The sequence below is a fragment of the Phyllopteryx taeniolatus genome, chromosome 12 (genome assembly GCF_024500385.1).
Source record: "Phyllopteryx taeniolatus isolate TA_2022b chromosome 12, UOR_Ptae_1.2, whole genome shotgun sequence".
Taxonomy (NCBI): Eukaryota; Metazoa; Chordata; class Actinopteri; order Syngnathiformes; family Syngnathidae; genus Phyllopteryx; species Phyllopteryx taeniolatus.
The window spans coordinates 12367573-12387773 of NC_084513.1; the positions used below are offsets into that span (position 1 = coordinate 12367573).

Genomic DNA, 20201 nt, shown 5'->3' on the forward strand with positions numbered 1-20201 from the left:
TCTTTATTTTGTAAAGAATTCCTTCATTATTGTTGTAGTTAAAGTGATATTGATGGGCATTATCGGAAGTTGCACATTGCTATTTTAAATTTTTGCCTATTTGTCATTTATGAGCTAATTAAAAACAATAATCAGTCATTACCAGTTACTCGGTAATCAATGAGTTTTTAAGTAGTACTTATTGTTACTCAAGTTATTACTCTTTTGCCTTTTACTTGTGTCATATTATTCTTGAGTAACATTACTTTTGAGTACAAGTTTTGGTTACTCTATCCACCTGCAGTGACTTTGCCAATGTAATCATTTCACTCAGCGACCCCCAAGGAAGTTTACGAAGAAGAAGACAACCAAGTAAACAAAGGGCGACCATGGAGGACATCCAACCTTTTGAGTGCAGTGTGTCGAGATTCACCACATTACATGTTTTGCGTCGGTATCCAGATAAAGCTACCAAAAGGGTTACAGTATGTTACAGATCAGTTGTTTTGGCATCATTCGCAACCTTTGACAATCAGAATGCATAGAAGTTGCATGCACCATGCTCAAGGGAATTCAACAGCACCGTTTGATAGGAACATCATAAGCACCGAGGCATTGTGGATCTTTTCGGTCACAAAATTTGTTTATGGTCCTCCCTTGAACAAATCTGAGTCCCTAATAAACCCGGTGTAACAGCACTGCTGCTTTTGTGCACGAAATGACTGGCAGCTCCGCAGCTTCCCGCCTTGGAAACAACAAAGACGGCCGGCATCTTCACCGAGCCTCATCCTGTCTATCTGTCAGAGCAGGTTGTGGGGGAGTTCCATTCACAGACGGCCGCCGCGTTTCATCTGGGGCTCTGCTATCGAGTCATTACAGATGCAAATGCTTCCTGGGAGACATGCTGCCTGAGAGAAGAGATGCGAAGAAGAGGTGCAGCCCAGATAGGAGAACCAGCATTGCCAGAAAAAGAGGCTCATTGTTCCTCAGGGGTTATGATTTTATTCTTTCCTTTAACTGCGGGGGTGTTGCAACCGCCAACAGCTTTGTGGATTAACCACCGCTACCTAAAACAGAGGTGTGCGATCCACCATTCGAAAGTGACAGCAAGGGTCAAGTCAGTATTGGACTCCCTTTTATAAATTCAAACAATGGTATGGAGGGTGCATCATCGCTTCAAAATCACTTGAATTCTCAAATCTTTGTCCATTCACATCAGTATTCAGTGCTACCAAGAAACATTCCCGCTTAACTTCTTGTTATGGAAATTTCCACCAGAAATTGCGTGGGCAGCGTCCAAAAGGTTCCAAATTAGACACCATTGTTAGCAACCTATGTGTACGTTTTAGCTCTCTGCTGAGGCTGCATTAGGCTTTGATATTAAAAGGGGTTTCCATGGAGATTCCAGTGTACCTAGTGCTTTCCCATGTGACAGTGTGTCCAGAGCAACAAATTGCACATGGACGTCCCTACATTATTACACCATGCAATATACATATACTGTATAACTACATATACATATGTATACATGTTCACAGGGAAAAAAAAGCATAATTATAGAAATACTACATACATATATTTGTATATAGTGGATGTGTATATGTATACATATGTATAGGTATATATGTACATACCTATAAATATACACATATAAATACATATAACTGAGATAATGTGGTTGCAGAAGTGTACACACCCTCTTATAAATGGGGATGTGGCTGTGTTCGGAATTAACCAATCACATTCAAACTCATATTAAAAGGGACTCAGCGCACACCTGCCACCATTTTAAGGTCCCTTTGATTCACCACAAATAAAGTTCAGATTTTTGTAGTCACATGTTATAGCACTAGCCATACAATATAACGCTGCAGAATCATAATTTTCATCATCAGCAAATACCAAAAAAAGGTCCAGTGTGTGTGCGTGTATATGTACAAATATCTAAATTTTAAGATATTAATCTACATCACTTAAGCCAATGCTTAAAATTACAAACTGTTGTTACTATTGGTTGGATGGATATCCCAATTTAAAATAAAAATATAATAAATACATAAATAAAAGTAAATAAAAATCAATCTTGGAAAGCCTCTGGGCACACAAATGAACTGCCTTTTCTATCCTGTAATCAACCGCCACTCATTGATATTACATTTCTGTTCTCCCTGTGAGTCACAATGACAAGCACACACACACGCGCACACACACACACACACACACACACACACATACATACACACCAAGGAGATGACAACAGGCAAACATGCATGCAGCATAACGACAACTCCCACCGGCGCCGGCCGGCCGACCCTCGCGGGGACCACTGACCTGCATTCGCTGGCGGATTCCGACTCTTTTCACCTCTTCTCACAGCAGGACCGCTACACAATCATTAATGCGGCAATTCACACATGATGGATGAAGAGTTCCCATTTTGTCTCAGTCTACTGACTTGCAGCGGCCCCAGAGGTCCATGAGCACGAGGTTTAGAAAATAAGTGAGAGAGAGAGAGGGGGGGGGGGGGGGGGGGGGTGATGCAGGCTGAGAGATGAGTCTGTCGATACTGTATGCTTTATTACGAGACGCAATAAGACAATCTTTCACACTTTAGCTCCCTCTTTGTCATAGTGTTGCTCTCCCTGCTACACAAAGGCGCATTAGTGGAAGCCGGCTTGTCGGCAAGGAGGCTGAATGGAGCTGAGGCACAGTCAGCCTGAGAAGTCACATGGGTGGATTGTCTGAGAGTGCAGGAGAGAGAAAGTGAGAGAGGGAGAGAGCGTGCCTCCTCTCCTGCTGTCTGCAGATATTTTTACCAACATGGTAGATGGGAAAGGGAGGGTGTGTGGGTAGGGGCAGAAGCAGAGGTATGGGGAGGGGGGGCATCGAGGGAACGTCAGAGAAATGGATGAGGAGGTGTATTTGGGCGAGATGGGAAAGGGGGAAAAGGTTAAAGAAAATGCTGTAAAACCATCTGATAGGAATAATAAAATAATGGTACTGCTATATTCAAACGGCACACACAAAAACATGGGAGGTCCAAAACGTCATCATGCATGACGTGACGTCAGCAGATCTCACAGGACCTGAGTTCAGTGAACATTTAAAACATTTCATTATGACATAATTAATTAGACTATAAAGAATGAATTAAATCAATTGTTTGGCTTTGCCAACACAGTGCAAACAGTGCACGACATGCTAAGTAGCCGCATCAATATTGACCCAAAAATAAAACAAATGAAGCTTGTTGTACTGTATCAGTTTCACGTCGCGAGTTGGACATTTAGTGCAGTTTACGTCAATTCGCCGTCACGCTATCGACAGTTTGCCTGTGATGTCATGCACCACCATATTGGAAGTTGACGCATTGTTTTGTTCCAGTATTTATTGAGTGCTTGAATAGAGAGGCAAAATAGCCAACAAACAAAATACTCACAAGACCAAAAACTACAAGTGTCAGGAAATGCAAAATGAAGCTAATCGACATGACGACTGTGCATTTGTTAGCCCCAATAGCATGTTGAGCATGTCTGCTCTTGTTTGTACAATTAACATGTGAATGTGGTTTGCGGTGGCATCCCCGGGCTTTTCTACTTACGGTTGGTGTCATCTGACAACCATTCATACTTTATATATAATCTTAGTTCTGAAAATTTGTTCATTAGGGCCCAACCTTTTAATCGTCCTAATTAGCCATTTTCAAATGGGCAAACATCTGTCGATTTTGTACTGATTTTTATTTTTTTCCACACATTAACACATTACAACATAAGCCAAAGATAATTACATTCAAACAAACAAACAGAAATCAACGAAAAAGAAAATTGACGATTTTTGCTGATTTTTCGCTCTTGTAAAGTAAAAAAAAAAATACTAAAAGACAAAGTATTGTAAAACACTCAAATGTTCTGCCTCTAATTCATATATTTATTGTGTTGTGTAATTGTCAATATAGAATTATCTTCACTATCATCACTGCAAAGATGAAGCTGTTATGTATGTTGCTTTGAAACGTTCCTAGCTAAGAAAGACGTGTTGATATTCGTCTCACTCAGCTGTCATTTGTAAACATTAACAGTCATGTTCTTCCTGTAACAGGAAAACTTAAAGCCCAGAGTTGTTTGCCTCTAGCCGGATTAGAGTCATTAAAAACAATCATCCATTTACACTGATGGGATGCTTAATACTGTCATATCGCCTACAAAGAGAAAAAGAAAAATGCTTGATTATCCCATACATAAAGCATTTCAGTATGTCATACTGTATTTCATTTTTACTCAATCTAGAACAGCACGTGTTGTAAAGCCCTGAAGGTCACTACAGGTGGCTAAAGCAGTTTTCAGCTAATGTCAACAATGGCATTGTGATTAAAAACCAACATTAGCTCTCATTATCTCTGCTTTTGGTCTATCTTACTCCCCGGGGAAGCGTCTGGCTCTTTAATGGCTAAATTGTGCACAGTGCTCACCAGGCAGCCACTAACTGTGTCAGTTTGATGTGGCGCAGGAAGGTAGCGAGCTTTTAGTGCTTTTTGTCAGAAAACAGCTGCCTGCTGAGGCCAGAGAGCACGCTGTGGGAGCGCTGAGAGTCAAGACAAACAGTAACGTCACAGCTGGTCGGATCAACAAAGAATATTGTTAGAAAGGTTCCCAAAGCTAAGCCAAGCTGCTGCTCCTTCAGAGTTATCAGATATCATACATATGACTGATGTGCAGACATTTGCTGTGTCAATACTCAGAGTTAAGCATCCATGCATTGCGACACCGTTTTTCTTATCACTATCAATTATTTTCTTTCTTTGGCAACACATCTTGGAAAAAGCATTCATGAGCAGTTTCTAACTAAATTAGAAAATGTCATCGCACAATCAATCAATGAATTAACGATGAATAGATTGAATCAAAATAGTGAATTTTAAGCACTTTTCTGACTGGGAAAGGAGAGCAACTTTTCAGCAGCTTGGCGAATGAAGGGAAAACAGTAAAACACAAACATTAGGCCTTATTCACCAACAGATTGCAGCTCATGGGCACGAGCCTGCCATTTACAATAGATTCTGACTGATTAACATATGCACAGTGATGTTAAGAAAATTGGCCGGTACACACGTGTCATGAATATAACAGTAATTTTGCATGTACGCTCAACTTGTGTGCAGAGTGAGAACATTTGAGGCCCACTCATACTCAAAGGCACACTCACACAGGAGCTGCTGTCGACCACAGCTCACAACCAGATGCTCACATGCAGACTCGTCCAATCAGATTTCAGCCTCTTTGTGCTGCCTTGTCAATGTACTCTGCCCAGGGCCTTCAGAATCAGTAATGCTGACCTATGTAACTTAAACTATTAGCAATTAGAATGTTTCTTTAACCAATCAGCCAGCCAGCCTTTTTCTGGCACCAACATTTTTCCAGCCTCCGATTTATTGGTCAACGTAAAACTTGATATGGCCAACGTCAACTAGTAAAACACGTCTGTAGCAATCTGCATTCGCCACACATTAATATATTTATTTATCAGCATCTGTGGTATTAGATGTTCGATACCACTTTTTTTCATACCGATACCAGTATGAGTATTCAATCTTGAGTACTCACCGATACCGATTCTGAGTACCGATATCACTTGTATTTTTGATACAAAAAACTTCAATTAACACGATTACAGATAATTGTGAACAAAGACCTTCTTTCTGACGCAGATGATGATTCGCTGATGGGTCAAAGTGCCGCAGTGTAGCACCAACTACTGGCGTGGAGGACTCAATTCATGTCAGTTTTTTTTTTATTAGCCCCAAGTATCAGTGGCCGGTGTTGATAGCCTTCAACGAGAACCCGATACCTTGAAATGAGGCCGATATCGACCCAATACTGATGCCTGGAGTATCGGTACTCGACCATCCCATCCAGTATGATGTATTTTACATAAAGTATTTTTGTTTTCATCATGGGTCACTGATGGTGTAGTGGTACAGTCGCCTGACTTTGATGCGGGCAGCGTGGGTTCAGTTCTCACTCAGTGACGGTGTGAATGTGAGTGCGAATGGTTGTCCGCCTCTATATGTGCCCTGCGACTGACTGGCACCCATTAACCAGGATAAGCGGTGTTGAAAATGGATGGATGGATGTTTTTGTCACGATGTTAGAAAAACATTGATTCGTAATTGCTCCAAAATGTACATGACACAGTTGCGTGGTAAAAAAATAATTAGTATTATTACTGGGTTTTTGTACATTATTGATGGTTTCTATAATTGCGAAACATTGTAGGCCCACATAAAAACACACTACAAAATCTTGTGAAAAGTCTTCGCAGAAGATTGGATGCTTTTATAGTTGTGACTTCATATTTTCTTTTTGTAGGTGTAATAGACAGTGTGGCATTCCAGATTAAAATTCGATTAATTGTGCAGCCCTGGTCTATTTCATGTTCTTCACAGTAGTGGTGGTTGTATATTATTTAAAATTTGTTATGTTTTTTCATAAATGGTCCGCCCCGTTGAGACATCACCTTTTAAATATGCAGTTTGAAAACGAGGCCAGAGGAAGTGCACCGCTGAGCGCTCCAAGATTACACGGCTGCCTCACAAAAGAGCAAAGAGCAAGTCAGGCTAATGAGAGAAGTGCAGCAGGCAAAATAAGAAGACGCTCACTGTTGTTTATCTGTTGATGTAAATCTTGACTGATTTTTTTCATACAACAGTATTACTGGCTTTGTGCACATTAAAACCCTTCTTTCTGTTGTCCGTTTCCCTCTAATGGGAATTCAGTATAGGAAATAGTATTTATATAAGCTCGGACATTCCCAGCGAGTGCATGCCTAAACAATACAATACACGTAATATAAACATAATGCTACTTGTCTTTATTGAATCCTAGTGTAGGGCAACAGGGACTTGTTCTTGCTGAATCTATGGAATTCTATTGTCATTCGATAGGTCTGTGATCCTACTGCATTTGTAAATATGTTTCATCAGTGTTTTCAATAGCCGGCTTCATTTAAAATATTTTTGATCCATCCAGAGTGTCAACAATTAATGTTTTGCTACTGCAACGAAACATATATCAAATCCTAACCTATTATTACCCGGTTGTCTGGTCAATTTCTCCTCAATTTGTCCCTGGAAGGCACCTTGTGCACGTCTGTCTGAGTATCACATTTATATTCTGTCCTATTACATAAGATGCAAAGACTGGAGAGATGCCATGCATTTGCTCCGCCAATGCGCTGACCTATATTTCCTTTCCTTAAAACGATCAAGGCCAACTGAAGACAGGAAGCATACAAAAACAAGCTTTTAGAATAAATGTTCTTGTGTAGTCATAATAATATTGAGGTCATATGCAAAACAGTTGGCCACCTCTCATTGTGGTGGATAAAAGGTACCTTCCAAAACATGAATGGAATTTTCTCCAAACAAGCAAATGAGGATCACTTGAAATCCACTCCAGCTCTTGTATATTTTAGCTACTTTAGATGAAAGATATTTTTAATGCTAAATACAGCGGTGCCTTGAGAAACGAGCTTAATTTGTTCCGTGACCACGCTCGTAGCTCAAAACACATCAACTCTCAAATCATCTTTGCCCATTGAAATGAACGGAAATACCAGTTTGTTCCAGCCTTCCAAAAAACATCGATAGTTTTTTGTAACCTGTTTTTTTAATAAGAAAAAATAGGCACTGCCATCTTCTACTTTATAAAGACATACAGTAATTACATAATTAAATAAGAGTTTGTGCATCACTATTTCAAAACTTCACTGTCGATTGACATTGTATTGATCATTATGGTGTGTGCGTCTTGGCCACTAGGGGGCAGTACATAATTGTACAGACATACATAATACAGAAAGAAGAGTCACAACGAGGGCCCGACCGATAAATCGGCCAGCCGATTTGATCGGCCAATGAATCGGCTATCGGAATTGTATTCTGACAAATATCAGAATTGGGATCGGCCTCAAAAAGATTGACTCAGTAGGCTGCGGTAATATTTGATGAGGATAAAGAATGTATGTCTGGGAGTATTGTTATATTGTCTGCCTATATCGTTCGTGTTCAAATATCCATTGCGTTGACGACTGTCTAACTAGTAAAAAAATTTCCACTACTAGCAGGACATTTTCTGCAACATGGAATAGTAGGACGCTACTAGTACTACGAGCCATATTATTAAATTCTACTAGTTAACATCTAGTGCTTCACTAGTACTACTAGTAGCATGCCGATGTCAACTAGTGCACAGTTTTGCCTCACAATTAACATGTTGTTGTCCTACTAGTATGCAGAAATGTCATACGGTAGTGGAAGGCAGTCCATGCAGTGGAGATGAGGGGGGGAGGAGAGAAAGAGAGAAAAAAAAAAAAACAAATAAATAAAACTTACCTCATTCTAATAGTACACCGAAACGTCTTACTAGTGAGGATAAAGAGCATACTAGTACATGGACCTTAAGCTAGATTTTAAGGATAAAGAATAAATACTTAAACATCTTTCCATAGAATTCACAAAAAATGAAAGCGTCCGCATTATAAGTACTTCATAAAGCTGGATGGTTTCTCTATGACACTTGGTCAAAAAGGTTTTCACTCGCACTGTGTCAGCAAATTGTTGATCTAAACCAGGGGTGCTCAATGCGTCGATCACGATCGTATTGGTAGATCGCATGAGATCGTGTGACAAAAAAAAAAAAAAAAGACAGCCTATCATCCATCCCGTTGCTTGATTGATATACATATATAATCGATGATATCTGAATTTTTCTGACACTTAGGTCATGCACATGCGCAAACAACGCTGCTAAAAGGTAACTGCAGATGCGCAAACAACGGCGCCAAATGTGTCAAAACTAACAAGCTAGTCAGTGAGTTACCTCCAATTTTTATCTCTCGGTGTTTTCTCTTAAACTTAAGAAAGGGTATAAAAATGAGTGGGGGAGCTGGACCAAGTAAGAAGACTAAAACTTACCACTTTCAGACGGAATGGGACGAGGAGTATTTTTTCACGATGACATTTTCGAAATGCGTATGCCTCATCTGCCAGTCTGCCATCGCATTACCAAAGAACGGAAATGTGGAGCGGCATTTTAGGACTGTGCATGGAAAATACGACACTAACTACGCATCCCTGGCTGATTCACTTCAGTGCAAGTCATCGGAGTAAACTCAGGAAATGACCAAAAAATTACATTGTTAATTATGTTGTGTTGTGCAAGATTGGCGCATGCGGTGATGCAGGGTACATCAACATACATTGGTGCTGAGCTGTGTCGGCGGCCCAGAATTTTAGCTCACTGGTAGCGCTCTGTACGCTCTCAAACCGGAGACATGGCCGCGGCCCCCACCCTCCCAAAAAAAAGGTAGATCGCGGGAGGTTGGCTGCTTGAAAAGTAGCAAAAAAGTTTGGGCACCCCTGATCTAAACTGTCACAACGTGCTCTTGAGGGAGTTTTATGCTTCTGGGGATTGTGTGGACCATCTTTAAAGGGAAGATTTTCATGATTCATCTGAGCAACCCATCTCGGGCATTGTGGCTCCTTGTCATGAAGTATTTCATGGACCGTGCCTGCGGTGGCCAAAGCAATGTACTGTACATCAAAACAGCTTTGCTTCAACACGCAGTTAATGCTCAACCAGGAAACAGGTGTACTGAAACCCACAATTAAAACCCTAAGGGCCAACGGTAAGGTCTCGTGTACCTTTCAATAGATCTTAAAATGTTCTCATGGTCCAAAATAATATTACTCCACTGTCTACAACCTGAGGTAGAACTGCACAACGTAACGAGAATTGATACCATTTCCACTAAACTGACAGAAGACTATTCAGTTGTGCACTACTGCTACAACCATAACAATTGTTAAATTAATAAACTTGTAAAACTAAAAAATAACTAAAAACAAATTTAATAAACACTTATAAATGATGATCTTTTACAATGTTAGTTTGTTTTCTGAAATGTAAATTTGTTTCAGCTTTTGTTATCTTGTTTTCAGAAATGTAAATTTGTTTCAACTTTTGTTTGTTTTGTTTTGTTTGGAGGACACCACCTCATCTACACGCACCATCAGCACCGGGGCGCCCCAAGGATGTGTCCTCTCTCTACTGCTCTTCTCTTGCTACACGGACGACTGCACCTCAACGCACCCGGCTGTCAAACTCCTGAAGTTTTCAGACGACACCACAGTCATCGGCCTCATCAAAGACTGTGACGAGTGCGTATCGACAGGAAGTGAAGCAGCTAGAGCTTTGTTAATTTGTTTTCGGAAATGTAAATTTGGTTCGTGTTTTGTTAATTTGTTTTCGGAAATGTAAGTGTCGCACAATCTGTTAGCTTGTTTTGTACTTCCCAGCCACCATATTGAATGACACAATTGTTTTTGCCAATAATAATGTTTTAAATCATAAATATACCACAAACTATGATCCCAAAACAATCAAACTCATCTTCCATTACCCGTAAAAATAAATGTCTGACAGATTATTTCATGTTTGAAAAGAATTACTCCATAACTTTAGCTAACAAATCAGGCTAAACGTAGCTACTTCTCAACATACACAAATCTTAGTTTCTCTGTGGAGATTGATCACTTGAATGTACTTTCTTGACACCGCCACACCAATTACTACTTTCCTATTTGGCACCATCATGAGGCATCTTAGGGCATTACAGAAAGCCCACAAAAAAACAACAACACACAAATAGCTGAGAATAAGTTTTATAGAAAGAACTCAATAGTAAATAGTGAACTGCCAATAGGCAGGGATTCACTGTATATAATTCTTATATATATATATATATCTATATACACACATTTAACGTGCAAGAAGGCTATTTGTAATAAAATTAAAAAAATTATTCAGTTACACAGACATAGACATGGATTATTACATGATTATTGCCCTCTATCATGACGCTGTTGTTTATCCTAGGCAAAATATTGTGTATTATAAACACCGTTTTGTGAGTTACTGTGCAATTCACACCCCTAACATCCAGCTATGCTGGCCTAGCACATCATAAACCACTTGTTTTTACACAGCACACGCTACAGCAGATCATGTCTTCTTTTTTCATTCTCATACACTCAGAGAAACCGAGGGTGCATCCCAGTGGAACCAGCTGATAGAATTGAGAAGCCTTGAAGACAAAATCCTGAAACCACAGAAGAGTTTGGATTCGGCCACATTTATCACCTGTGTCAAGCTCGGCCGTTAAATGCAGCCTTGGAAGAAGCGATAGAGAGAAAATGCGGTAGAGAAACTGATAGCGAGAGAGAAGAGATAAGGTAGGTCTCAGCTGGACTTTGCTGTGGCCGAGATGATTATACAGCAGCAGACGATTACCCCCCTCCACCAAAAACACACACACAGCTCAGACATTCATCAATGTTGTTTTGTCGAGGTTTGGTCTTAAAATAAATGGCACGGGTGCCAGTGAGAGGTCAGTTAGTCTTCATCTGCATGTATTAACATCACTTATATGAATGGTGCAGCTGAATTTACACCATCTATATTAGTTTAGAGTAGTGCCTGGAGATACGAGAGACCCAACTTAAGAGGTTTTTTTTAGATACGAGCCATCGTTCGGCTGATTTATTTATTTATTTATTTTGCTTTGACTTGCGAGCAAAAATTTGCACGCTGTATTGTGGAAGTGAACAGAAAAGTTGCTCTCACTTAGAAAACAATTAAACAGTGAACAATTCTTCTTAAAAAAAAAAAAGAGTCTTTTAGCTGTTTAATGCCACTCCCAGTTGAAATGTATTGTCAAAATAAAACAGAAAATTAAACATTGTGTTTTTAAAACAACTAAATTTTTGCCTTAGGAAAGTCTACCTAGAGTAGTGATTTCCAACCTTTATGGAGCCAAGGCACGTAATTTTACAATTGAAAAATATCACGGCACACCAACAAACAAAAATGTCACAAAAAGTGGATACATTAATTACTGTATGTACTTCCTGCCATCTAATAGAAGAGCATTTCTTTGTTCTGTCTGTCACCATGCCTCACTTGCATAAATAGATGACTAAAGATACATTATTTCTTGGAAATAAAAGATTTTTTTGAGCAATTAAGTAAAATTTGATAATTTGCAACGGGACACTAATGTGCCCTGGCACACTGGTTGGGAATCACTGACCTAGAGCAATGCTAACAAAGAATGCAAAAAGTCAGACAGCCTAATGACTAGCATTGGCTTTGTGGTGTTATTAACCCTTTATGCAACTGGTATTTGAACACAAACAGTGGAGCAACACGTAGACAAAATATAACAATATTCACAGGGATATATTCTTTATCCTCAGTGAAAAAAAGGCTAATATCACTGCAGCTTACTGAGCAGTTGTGACCATCTCCATATGGGTCCATCCGCGGGTCAGTATTATACGGCCCCCAGGTGGCCAAGCCGCAAGAAGCAGCTGCACAATCGCAATGAATTCATCATGATGCACAAATTTTATTCTTTACATTCTATTTAATCATGTTATCACTATATTTTTCTAATGTGCAATATTATAGAGTGCTATTTTGGATTTTTTTAGTTTTAAAGTAGTAACTGTCTGAATGTTTTTCAACTACTAAAGCATTTCTGCTAATTTACCTGAATTTTTCTATGGTGTTTTGCATTATTTGTTAGCATTAAGCTAGCTGATTTTTGTTAGATGAAATTATATGGTTTGGTTGAACATTTTGGTGTTTAAATATATACAATGTGTTGTGTTTTATGTGTCAGTTTTACAGTGAACTACAACTGGGAGTGACAAATAAACAGCTTGAAGCAAGCACGCTGTGCCTCTTATTTGGAGAACTGTGCCAGTGAGAGTGAGAACCGGCGCTAAGGAATACTTTGAAAAGTGTATTACTGTTTAAGTAAGTTTAAGTGTATTTCAAGAATTTAAAATGTGTTCAAAGCATGTCGGAAGGATAAAACTACTATTAAGAATATATATTTTTTGATATGGTCTTTCCGTATGGTGGATTTTCTGGAATGTGTCGCCCGCAATAAACGGCACTTCACTTTATACTGCATTTGATAATGAGGAATTTAATGGACAACTTGCTTTGTAACTCATAGTTAAAAGTACTGTACAGTACTAAATCTGTGACAAACTTGTAAATGGCCTTTCATTAATTTGTCATGTCACGCACGCAAAACTTGCAGCTGACAATTTCTGCAAAATGTGTGCAGCGGGCGGTTTTATCCCCACAGTGTGATAAAGATCAGATGGTGTAACTGAGCAAATAATTAAGCAAAGTTGTCAAATGTCCTTGTATTCAATCTCAGTCAAGCTCTGCAAAAGAAAACGACACATATCCATTCCCCAATTACAGACAAAGGAATCCAGTTATGGAAATGCGGCGACATCTACGGATTTATGCAAATGAGACTTTGCATGCTCGCTGTACATTTGTTAACTTGCACTAGCCTGAGGCTGCAGACAGATCTGCTCGGCACACATTAAAAGGAGGGGTGGGGGTAGTGATGTGCGGGTGCAAGTGGGCCGCTCAGCCCTCACGGACACAGGAGCTGCACTCCCTCCTGCAGCTATGCTACATAGTGCTGGGAAGCATTGATCTGTTCTTCTTCCACTTAGAACAATAAAGGAGAGGAAGCATGGCTTTCTATGTACACAACTAAAGAGCAAAGATGACCACTGTGGCTTTGGATTACAGCCTCATGTGTTGTAAATAATATAATTTGCCAGATGTAACAAAAAGGAGGGATCACAAGGCACCTGGTGTACGAGAAACCAGTCCCACAGTCGGACTCGTGTTTTTGATTTGCTCTAATTCTAGTCACAACCACATGCAGCCCTAATCAGGAACCCTCAGCCATGATGTCAATCACAATGCTCAACTACATTATTCATGCCTCTATTTCTTATTTATGACTGTATTTTCCCATGTTATCGCAAAGTTCACAAAAGGCAGGCTCGCTGGCAGAAACAGAGCTGCCAAAGCATTTCATGGAGACTGGGATGCTTTCATCTCGCACACAGGATGAGAAGGCTGTGGGATTTGGGGTGTTCACATTCCGCAGACAAGCCTTATTATTTATATATAAACGTCTATCATGGTGTGAATGTGAATCTTTCTTTTTAATAGATGTAACAACACACTGCAAAATACAGTACTCAAATAGGTGCTCATTTTCCTATTAATGACGCTTAAACTCACTGTTGTGTTTTATGTTTTTGTATTTTGTCACATGTTGATTAATAAATGCATGTTCGCCAATGTCAATTCAGACTTAACTGCCATGCTTTCAAATCATATTATACTCAACAACAGACGAGAGAAGCCAGGAGCTTCACTTGTATTGATTCAAAAGGGATTTTTCTCCTGATATCTAAGAGTCTAGCACAGACATTAATAACGTATGCTCCTTACATAGTGGTGTCAACAAAGGTAAAATCAAGCGAACGAAGCTAAATGCTCAGGGTTTAATCAGAGGATGGACACTATTACATTAAACACGTACTGATCAAAACTGTGATATGTGCTTCATAGATCTAATTCGATTTATTTTTTTCATCTGGTAAACAAGGTAAGCAGTTGAGAGTTCTTGGGACGTGAAGAAAATTATTCTATGAATGCAGCAAAGAGAGGTTTGTTTTGTGGCAGCACAGTTGACTGCACTAACAGTTAGGGTACCTTTAAATGTATTGTTTTTTTTAAATGACTTACAACCGCATTCACATTGCTGCTGTATTGATGATGCAATCCGGGGTTTGGGAATACAGTATGTAAACATTCTGCAAACCCCAATTTCAATGAAGTTGGGATGTTGTGTAAAATCTAAATAAAAACAGACTTCCAAATCCTTTTCAACCTATATTCAATCGAATACACCACAAAGACGAGCTATTTTATGTTCAAACTGATGAATGTCACTGTTTTTTGTTGTTGTTGTTGTTCTTTTTGCAAATATTGTCTCATTTTCAATTTGATGCCTGCAACACGTTCCAAAAAAGCTGGGACAGGGGCAACAAAAGACTGAGAAAGTTGAAGAATACTACCCAACCCCCCCGCCCCCCCACACACACACACACAAAACACACTTGTCTGGAACATTCCACAAGTGAACAAGTTAATTGGAAACAGGTGAGTGTCATGATCGGGTATAAAAGGAGCATCCGCGAAAGGCTCAGTTGTTCACAAGCAAGAATGCGGCGATGTTCACCACTTATATATAATCCTGACCATAGGTGGGTTGTAAACGAGCTACATTTACTCAGTTACATTTACTTAAGTAACTTCTTGGATAAATTGTACATTTCAGAGAAGTTTTAATTATGCAACATACCTTTTACTTGAGTATGTCTGTTGAGAAGAAACAACCTTTACTCGGTGACACTGAGCTACATTCCACTTCGCTACTTAAATTGTTTTATCTCCAGGTATTTAGTACTATTTGTGCAATCCATTCTAATTGATGATGATAATAATAGTAATAACAACATATTTTTAATTCTAATTGTCAGGGAGCCTTGTGTCACATGGCTCTGTTTCACCAATCCAACATAACTATTAGTGACTAGGACTGGGAAGTCGACTTCAAAAATAGGTCGACGCAGAATTTCTGCCTTAAAGCTCTGCCAGGACCCAAAAAAAAAAAAACAAACAAAAAAAAAAAAGATTCTGCCCGGAAGCATGTTTGTGCCGCCTGAACCAATGTTTCACACGGCCGTTTAGTTATTATTATTTTTTTAAACCTAAAATAGTAATCACTAGCGTGCTAATGCTAATCGCGAATGCTAACTGTTTAGCAAACGCTGATTTTGTTGTCGCAAATTCTGTACAGTTCATAACATACACTCAGTGCCAACATATGCCGTTTTAGAAGTCCAGCCCTCAGAAATGAGAATGAAATGCATGTTAGCAGTTAAAAAAAATTAGGGCCGATTATTCGAGTACTCAAAATATCTATAGGATAATCAATTATAAAAATATTTGATTGTAACAGCCATACTAGTGACGTTTGGCTCCATTTCACGCATTACACAGGGTCATACGGTCGACACGGCCCCACATAGAAGCAACATCTTCAGTGACTCAATTACATGAAAAATGGCAAAAATATACACATCTACTAATTACCTTAAAGATAGGCTCTAGCTCACCCACAATCCAAGTGAGGATAAGTGGTATATAAAAAGGATAGATGGACTACAAAAAAGAAAAGTTAAGTCATGCCTTTGTATCTGCCTAAAATGTCCGCATTTCAGCCTACAAGAACTCCACTTGGAACTTGAGAAACAAAGGAGGCTGTCTCAGTCTGTGTTTGCAAGATGTAAGGCTCTGTGGAATAAAATCAGCAAGTCAAACACAGCACGTAAATGCAAATTGCAGTTCGTCTGCACCCGTTTGAGCTCTCTGTTACTTGCTGATGAAAGCACAGCACAGAAGATAAAGCTGTACATTGGCAGAAGAACAGATTTAAGCTCTGCTGAAAAATGTGGGTGAATCCACCTGTTGAAGCTCAATATAATCAAATTATGCATTATATATATATAATTATATAATGAATCATCCCTGCCTGGTGACTAGTGCTTCACGTATGTAAACAAAGGAATTTATTTTAAGATAATTTATTGTGGCTGAATTTTTGTTTCAAAGTGATATTGTTGGGCAATATTTGAATTAGCATATTCCCATTTTTATATTATTTGACATTCATGCGCTACTTAAAGTTAATAAATCAGAAGTTAATCACCAGTTAATCAGTACTTGAGTAGCTTTTTCACTGGATATTTACTTACTCCAATTATTACTTGGAGGAATACTTTTTACTTTTGAGTCATACAATTCTGAAGTAAAATTACTCTTACTTGAGTACTATTTGTAGCTACTCTACCCACCTCTGATCCTGACTAAAACAACCAGATTTCACACAATTACAGTAATACCTTGACTTGAGTCCCCCAAGTTCCAAATTTTTTGAGTTACAATCCGTCCTTTTTTTTTTTTTTGGCTTTGTTTTTGTTTTTTGCGAGACAAAATCTGAGGTATAAGCAACCCACAGACATGATGCTCCTTGAGTGAAGGGGGGGAAAAAAAGAGTAATTAAGGTATTTGCATGTGGGTAAGGAGCGCTATCTATTTTGTATGGATGCCAGCTTATGACAACAACAAAAAAGGTTTATGCTTGAAAATGTAACCTTTCCATTGAATTAATTATTGGACTCAATTTCCACAATGTGGGAGGAAAAATTATGTCAACCCTTTGGAATTCCTTAAATTTTTGTAAAAATTGGTCAGAAAATGACTGATCTTCATCTAAGTCACAAGAATAAACAGAGTTCACTTAAACGAATGCCACACAAGCAATTATTTGTTTCATATTTTTAAAGCATTACATGTGAGGGAGGAAAAAGTAAGGGACTTAATAACTGATTGACCCTCTGGCAACAATAACCTCAACCAAACGTTTCCTGTAGTTGCAGATCAGATGTGCACAACAATCAGGAATAATTTTGGACCATTCCTCTTTACAAAACTGTTGCAGTTCAGCAAGATTGCTGGGATGTCTGTTGTGTGGTGTGTTTTGAGGTCATGCCACAGCATCTCAATCGGGTTGAGGTCAGGAATTTGACTGGGCCACTCCTGAACAATATTTTCTTCTTCTGAAGCATTCTGTTCTTGATTTGCTTCTTTGTTTTAAATCAGTTTCTTGTTGCAACACCCATCCACTGTTGCACTTTAACATTTGGACAGATGGCCTCAAATTCTGTGAAATATCTTTATAAACTTGTGTATTCATTTTTCTATTGAAGATAGCAAGCTGTCCAGGCCCTGAGATAGCAAAGCACGACCATACCATGATGCTCGCTCCACCTTATTCATGTTTGGGATAAGATTTTGACATTGGTGTGCTGTGCTATTTTTCCACCACACATGACATGTTCCTCCCAAACAATTCAACTTGGTTTCATCTGTCCACACAACATTCTGCCTGTAGTGCTGTGGAACATCCAAATGCTCTTTTAGAAAACTTTTTTGTTTTTTTTTAGACAGCAACGCCTTCTCCCATGAATCCCATTGTTGTTTAAAGTTTTACGTATGGTATATTTGTCAACACAGATGTTGGCATGTGCCAGTGATTTCTGTAAGTCTTCATTTGACACTCTAGGGTTCTTTTTTTTTTTACCTCAATGAGCATTCTGTGCTGTGCTCCTGCACTCATCCTTCCAGAACGGCCACTCCTTGGAAGAGAAACAACAGTGCTGAACTTTCTCCATTTACAGACAATGTGTCTATCGATGGACAGATGTCAAGACTTTTAGGGATACTTTTGTCACCTTTCCCAGCTTCATACAACTCAACAATTCTTAATCGTAGGTCTTTTGAGCAAGGCATGGTACACATCAGGCTACTTGAAAATTCTAACCTGGTGTGTGTTTCCTAACGGCCAGAGCAGCTTTAAGCCAGACCTCCAATCTTGTCTCTGTGATTGGAATCCAAGTTGGCTGAAATTGGATCACACCTGACTTTGATTAGCTCTTGGAGAATCCATAGACAAGAGATTCACTTGCTTTTCCCTCCCTGTCCAGTGAATGTTATTTACGTTATTTTCAATAAAAATATGAAAACATATTTGTTTGTGTGGTCTTAGTTTAAGCACTGTTTGTTTATTCTTGTGATTTAAATGAATTTCAGACCACATTTTATGACCAATTTATGCAGAAATTTAAGAAATTCCAAAGAGTTCACCTATATATTATTCCTCTCACTGTAAATTCCCATGGAAAGGTTCAACTGTGGAATATTTCCAACATTCCCCATCTTAACATCCCTATGCAAACTCACCAGAAATGTTCCACCCCTTTGCACTTTGCAACTCGATGATGTCACCAGTCAAACTAATCTAAAATGAATATTTCTAACATCATTGTCATCAATGAAACATCTTGATAAACAAACATCTTCAATAGCCGCCTGTCTTTTAACGCATCGCAAAAAAACGCTGAGAAACGATTTCATGCCACTGATGTTTGATTCATAAGCGCCGCATATCAAGCTCGCAATAAATATTCTAAAGAGTCTTCTTTTAATGAGCGTGATATCAGATGCGTCTCTGTGGTATAATCCGGCGAGACTGGTGCAGATGTCTGTGTTGACTTTACACTGCATCAACAGCACATCATCTCGTGTTACCAGAGGGTCGTTTGAGGCAGAGTAGCAACAGTTTTGTGTGTGGATGTTCATGTAATCACCAATTCAGGTTCATAACAATGCGATCTTACCTTTAGAAAATGATATTGCACTGCAGCTGCCTGCTTCTGTCCTGTAGAGGATTAAAAAATATATATATAAATAAATAAATAAAATCACCATTAGCTTCTGCAGCAGGTTGCATAACGTAAGGCAGAAAAAGAGCTCATGCAACCTGATGTAAGAAGCCGAAATAAAGAGAAATAACACTAGGAAACTTTGGCACTAGTAAGAGAGATGATTAGGGAGATGGATAGTAGTGGGGGCATCCTGGTGGAGGCAAGTGTAGGGAGGTGGGTGTTAAGACTAACTGTACTGCAGTGGACTCTGCAGGGATCCAGATTCTCTTTCGGATCAGGAAGCTGGCCTTGCTGTCTAATTGTCACGCTGTAGCCAGGGTGACACACATGTGCACCCCCTCCATAAATGAAAGGGGGGGCTATGTAACACAGACACATCCATTGTGCAGAAGAAGCAAAAATGATGCACTGTTCAGGCAAGACAAAGAAAATGTGGCTGCAATTTTGGAGCCAGACTCCAGGTAGAGTTTGGACAAATGTCATGTAACATACTGCATAGCAAAAAAGGGGGGAAAAAAACATTTGAGACCCAAATATGAAATGTTCCATGCAAAGACGTTGCAGTCAATGTGCAACTAACTTGTGTTTCGACTCACCATTCATGTGGTTGTGCAGCCAGTCAATTAAATCAACGCCCCTCCCTCACTTCCATGCAGTGTCTCGGCATGCAGAACCTCCTCCGGTGCGGTGGGCTGCACTGGGATCCGTTGATGGGGGCACCGTCCGGAGGTCGGCAGACGAACCGGTCCGGTTGAAGCGCGCTCCGGTGCCTTTTCAGCAGCAGCAGTAGCCTTCCTTCCGGCTGCCGGGGAACAATGGTGTGGCATCAGACTGACAGGCTCCCGGGCCAACGTGACTTCCTCCGTCCAATCAGGGCTCAAACACTAGGAATCAGCCGCAGAGCGTTTTTTTTTTT

The 20201-nt window shown here is 39.5% G+C and overlaps 1 protein-coding gene across 4 annotated transcripts in view; it reads right to left on the reverse strand.

Annotated features, from left to right (window-relative positions):
* Positions 1-20127, reverse strand: part of csrnp3 (cysteine-serine-rich nuclear protein 3) — a 31878-nt gene extending 11751 nt beyond the window's left edge. Inside the window, exons 1-2 of one of the 4 annotated variants that reach the window (XM_061792380.1) lie at positions 19882-20127; positions 19238-19278 (exon numbers count right to left, since the gene is read on the reverse strand). In XM_061792380.1, coding sequence (XP_061648364.1) covers positions 19238-19278; positions 19882-19888 — 48 coding nt within the window. In that variant the 5' untranslated portion in view covers positions 19889-20127. Of the gene's footprint in view, positions 1-2310; positions 2446-18141; positions 18298-19237; positions 19279-19881 lie in introns of those variants that run through there. The other 3 variants (XM_061792383.1, XM_061792381.1, XM_061792382.1) reach the window with 3 other exon arrangements.
* Between the last annotated feature and the right edge of the window lie 74 nt (positions 20128-20201).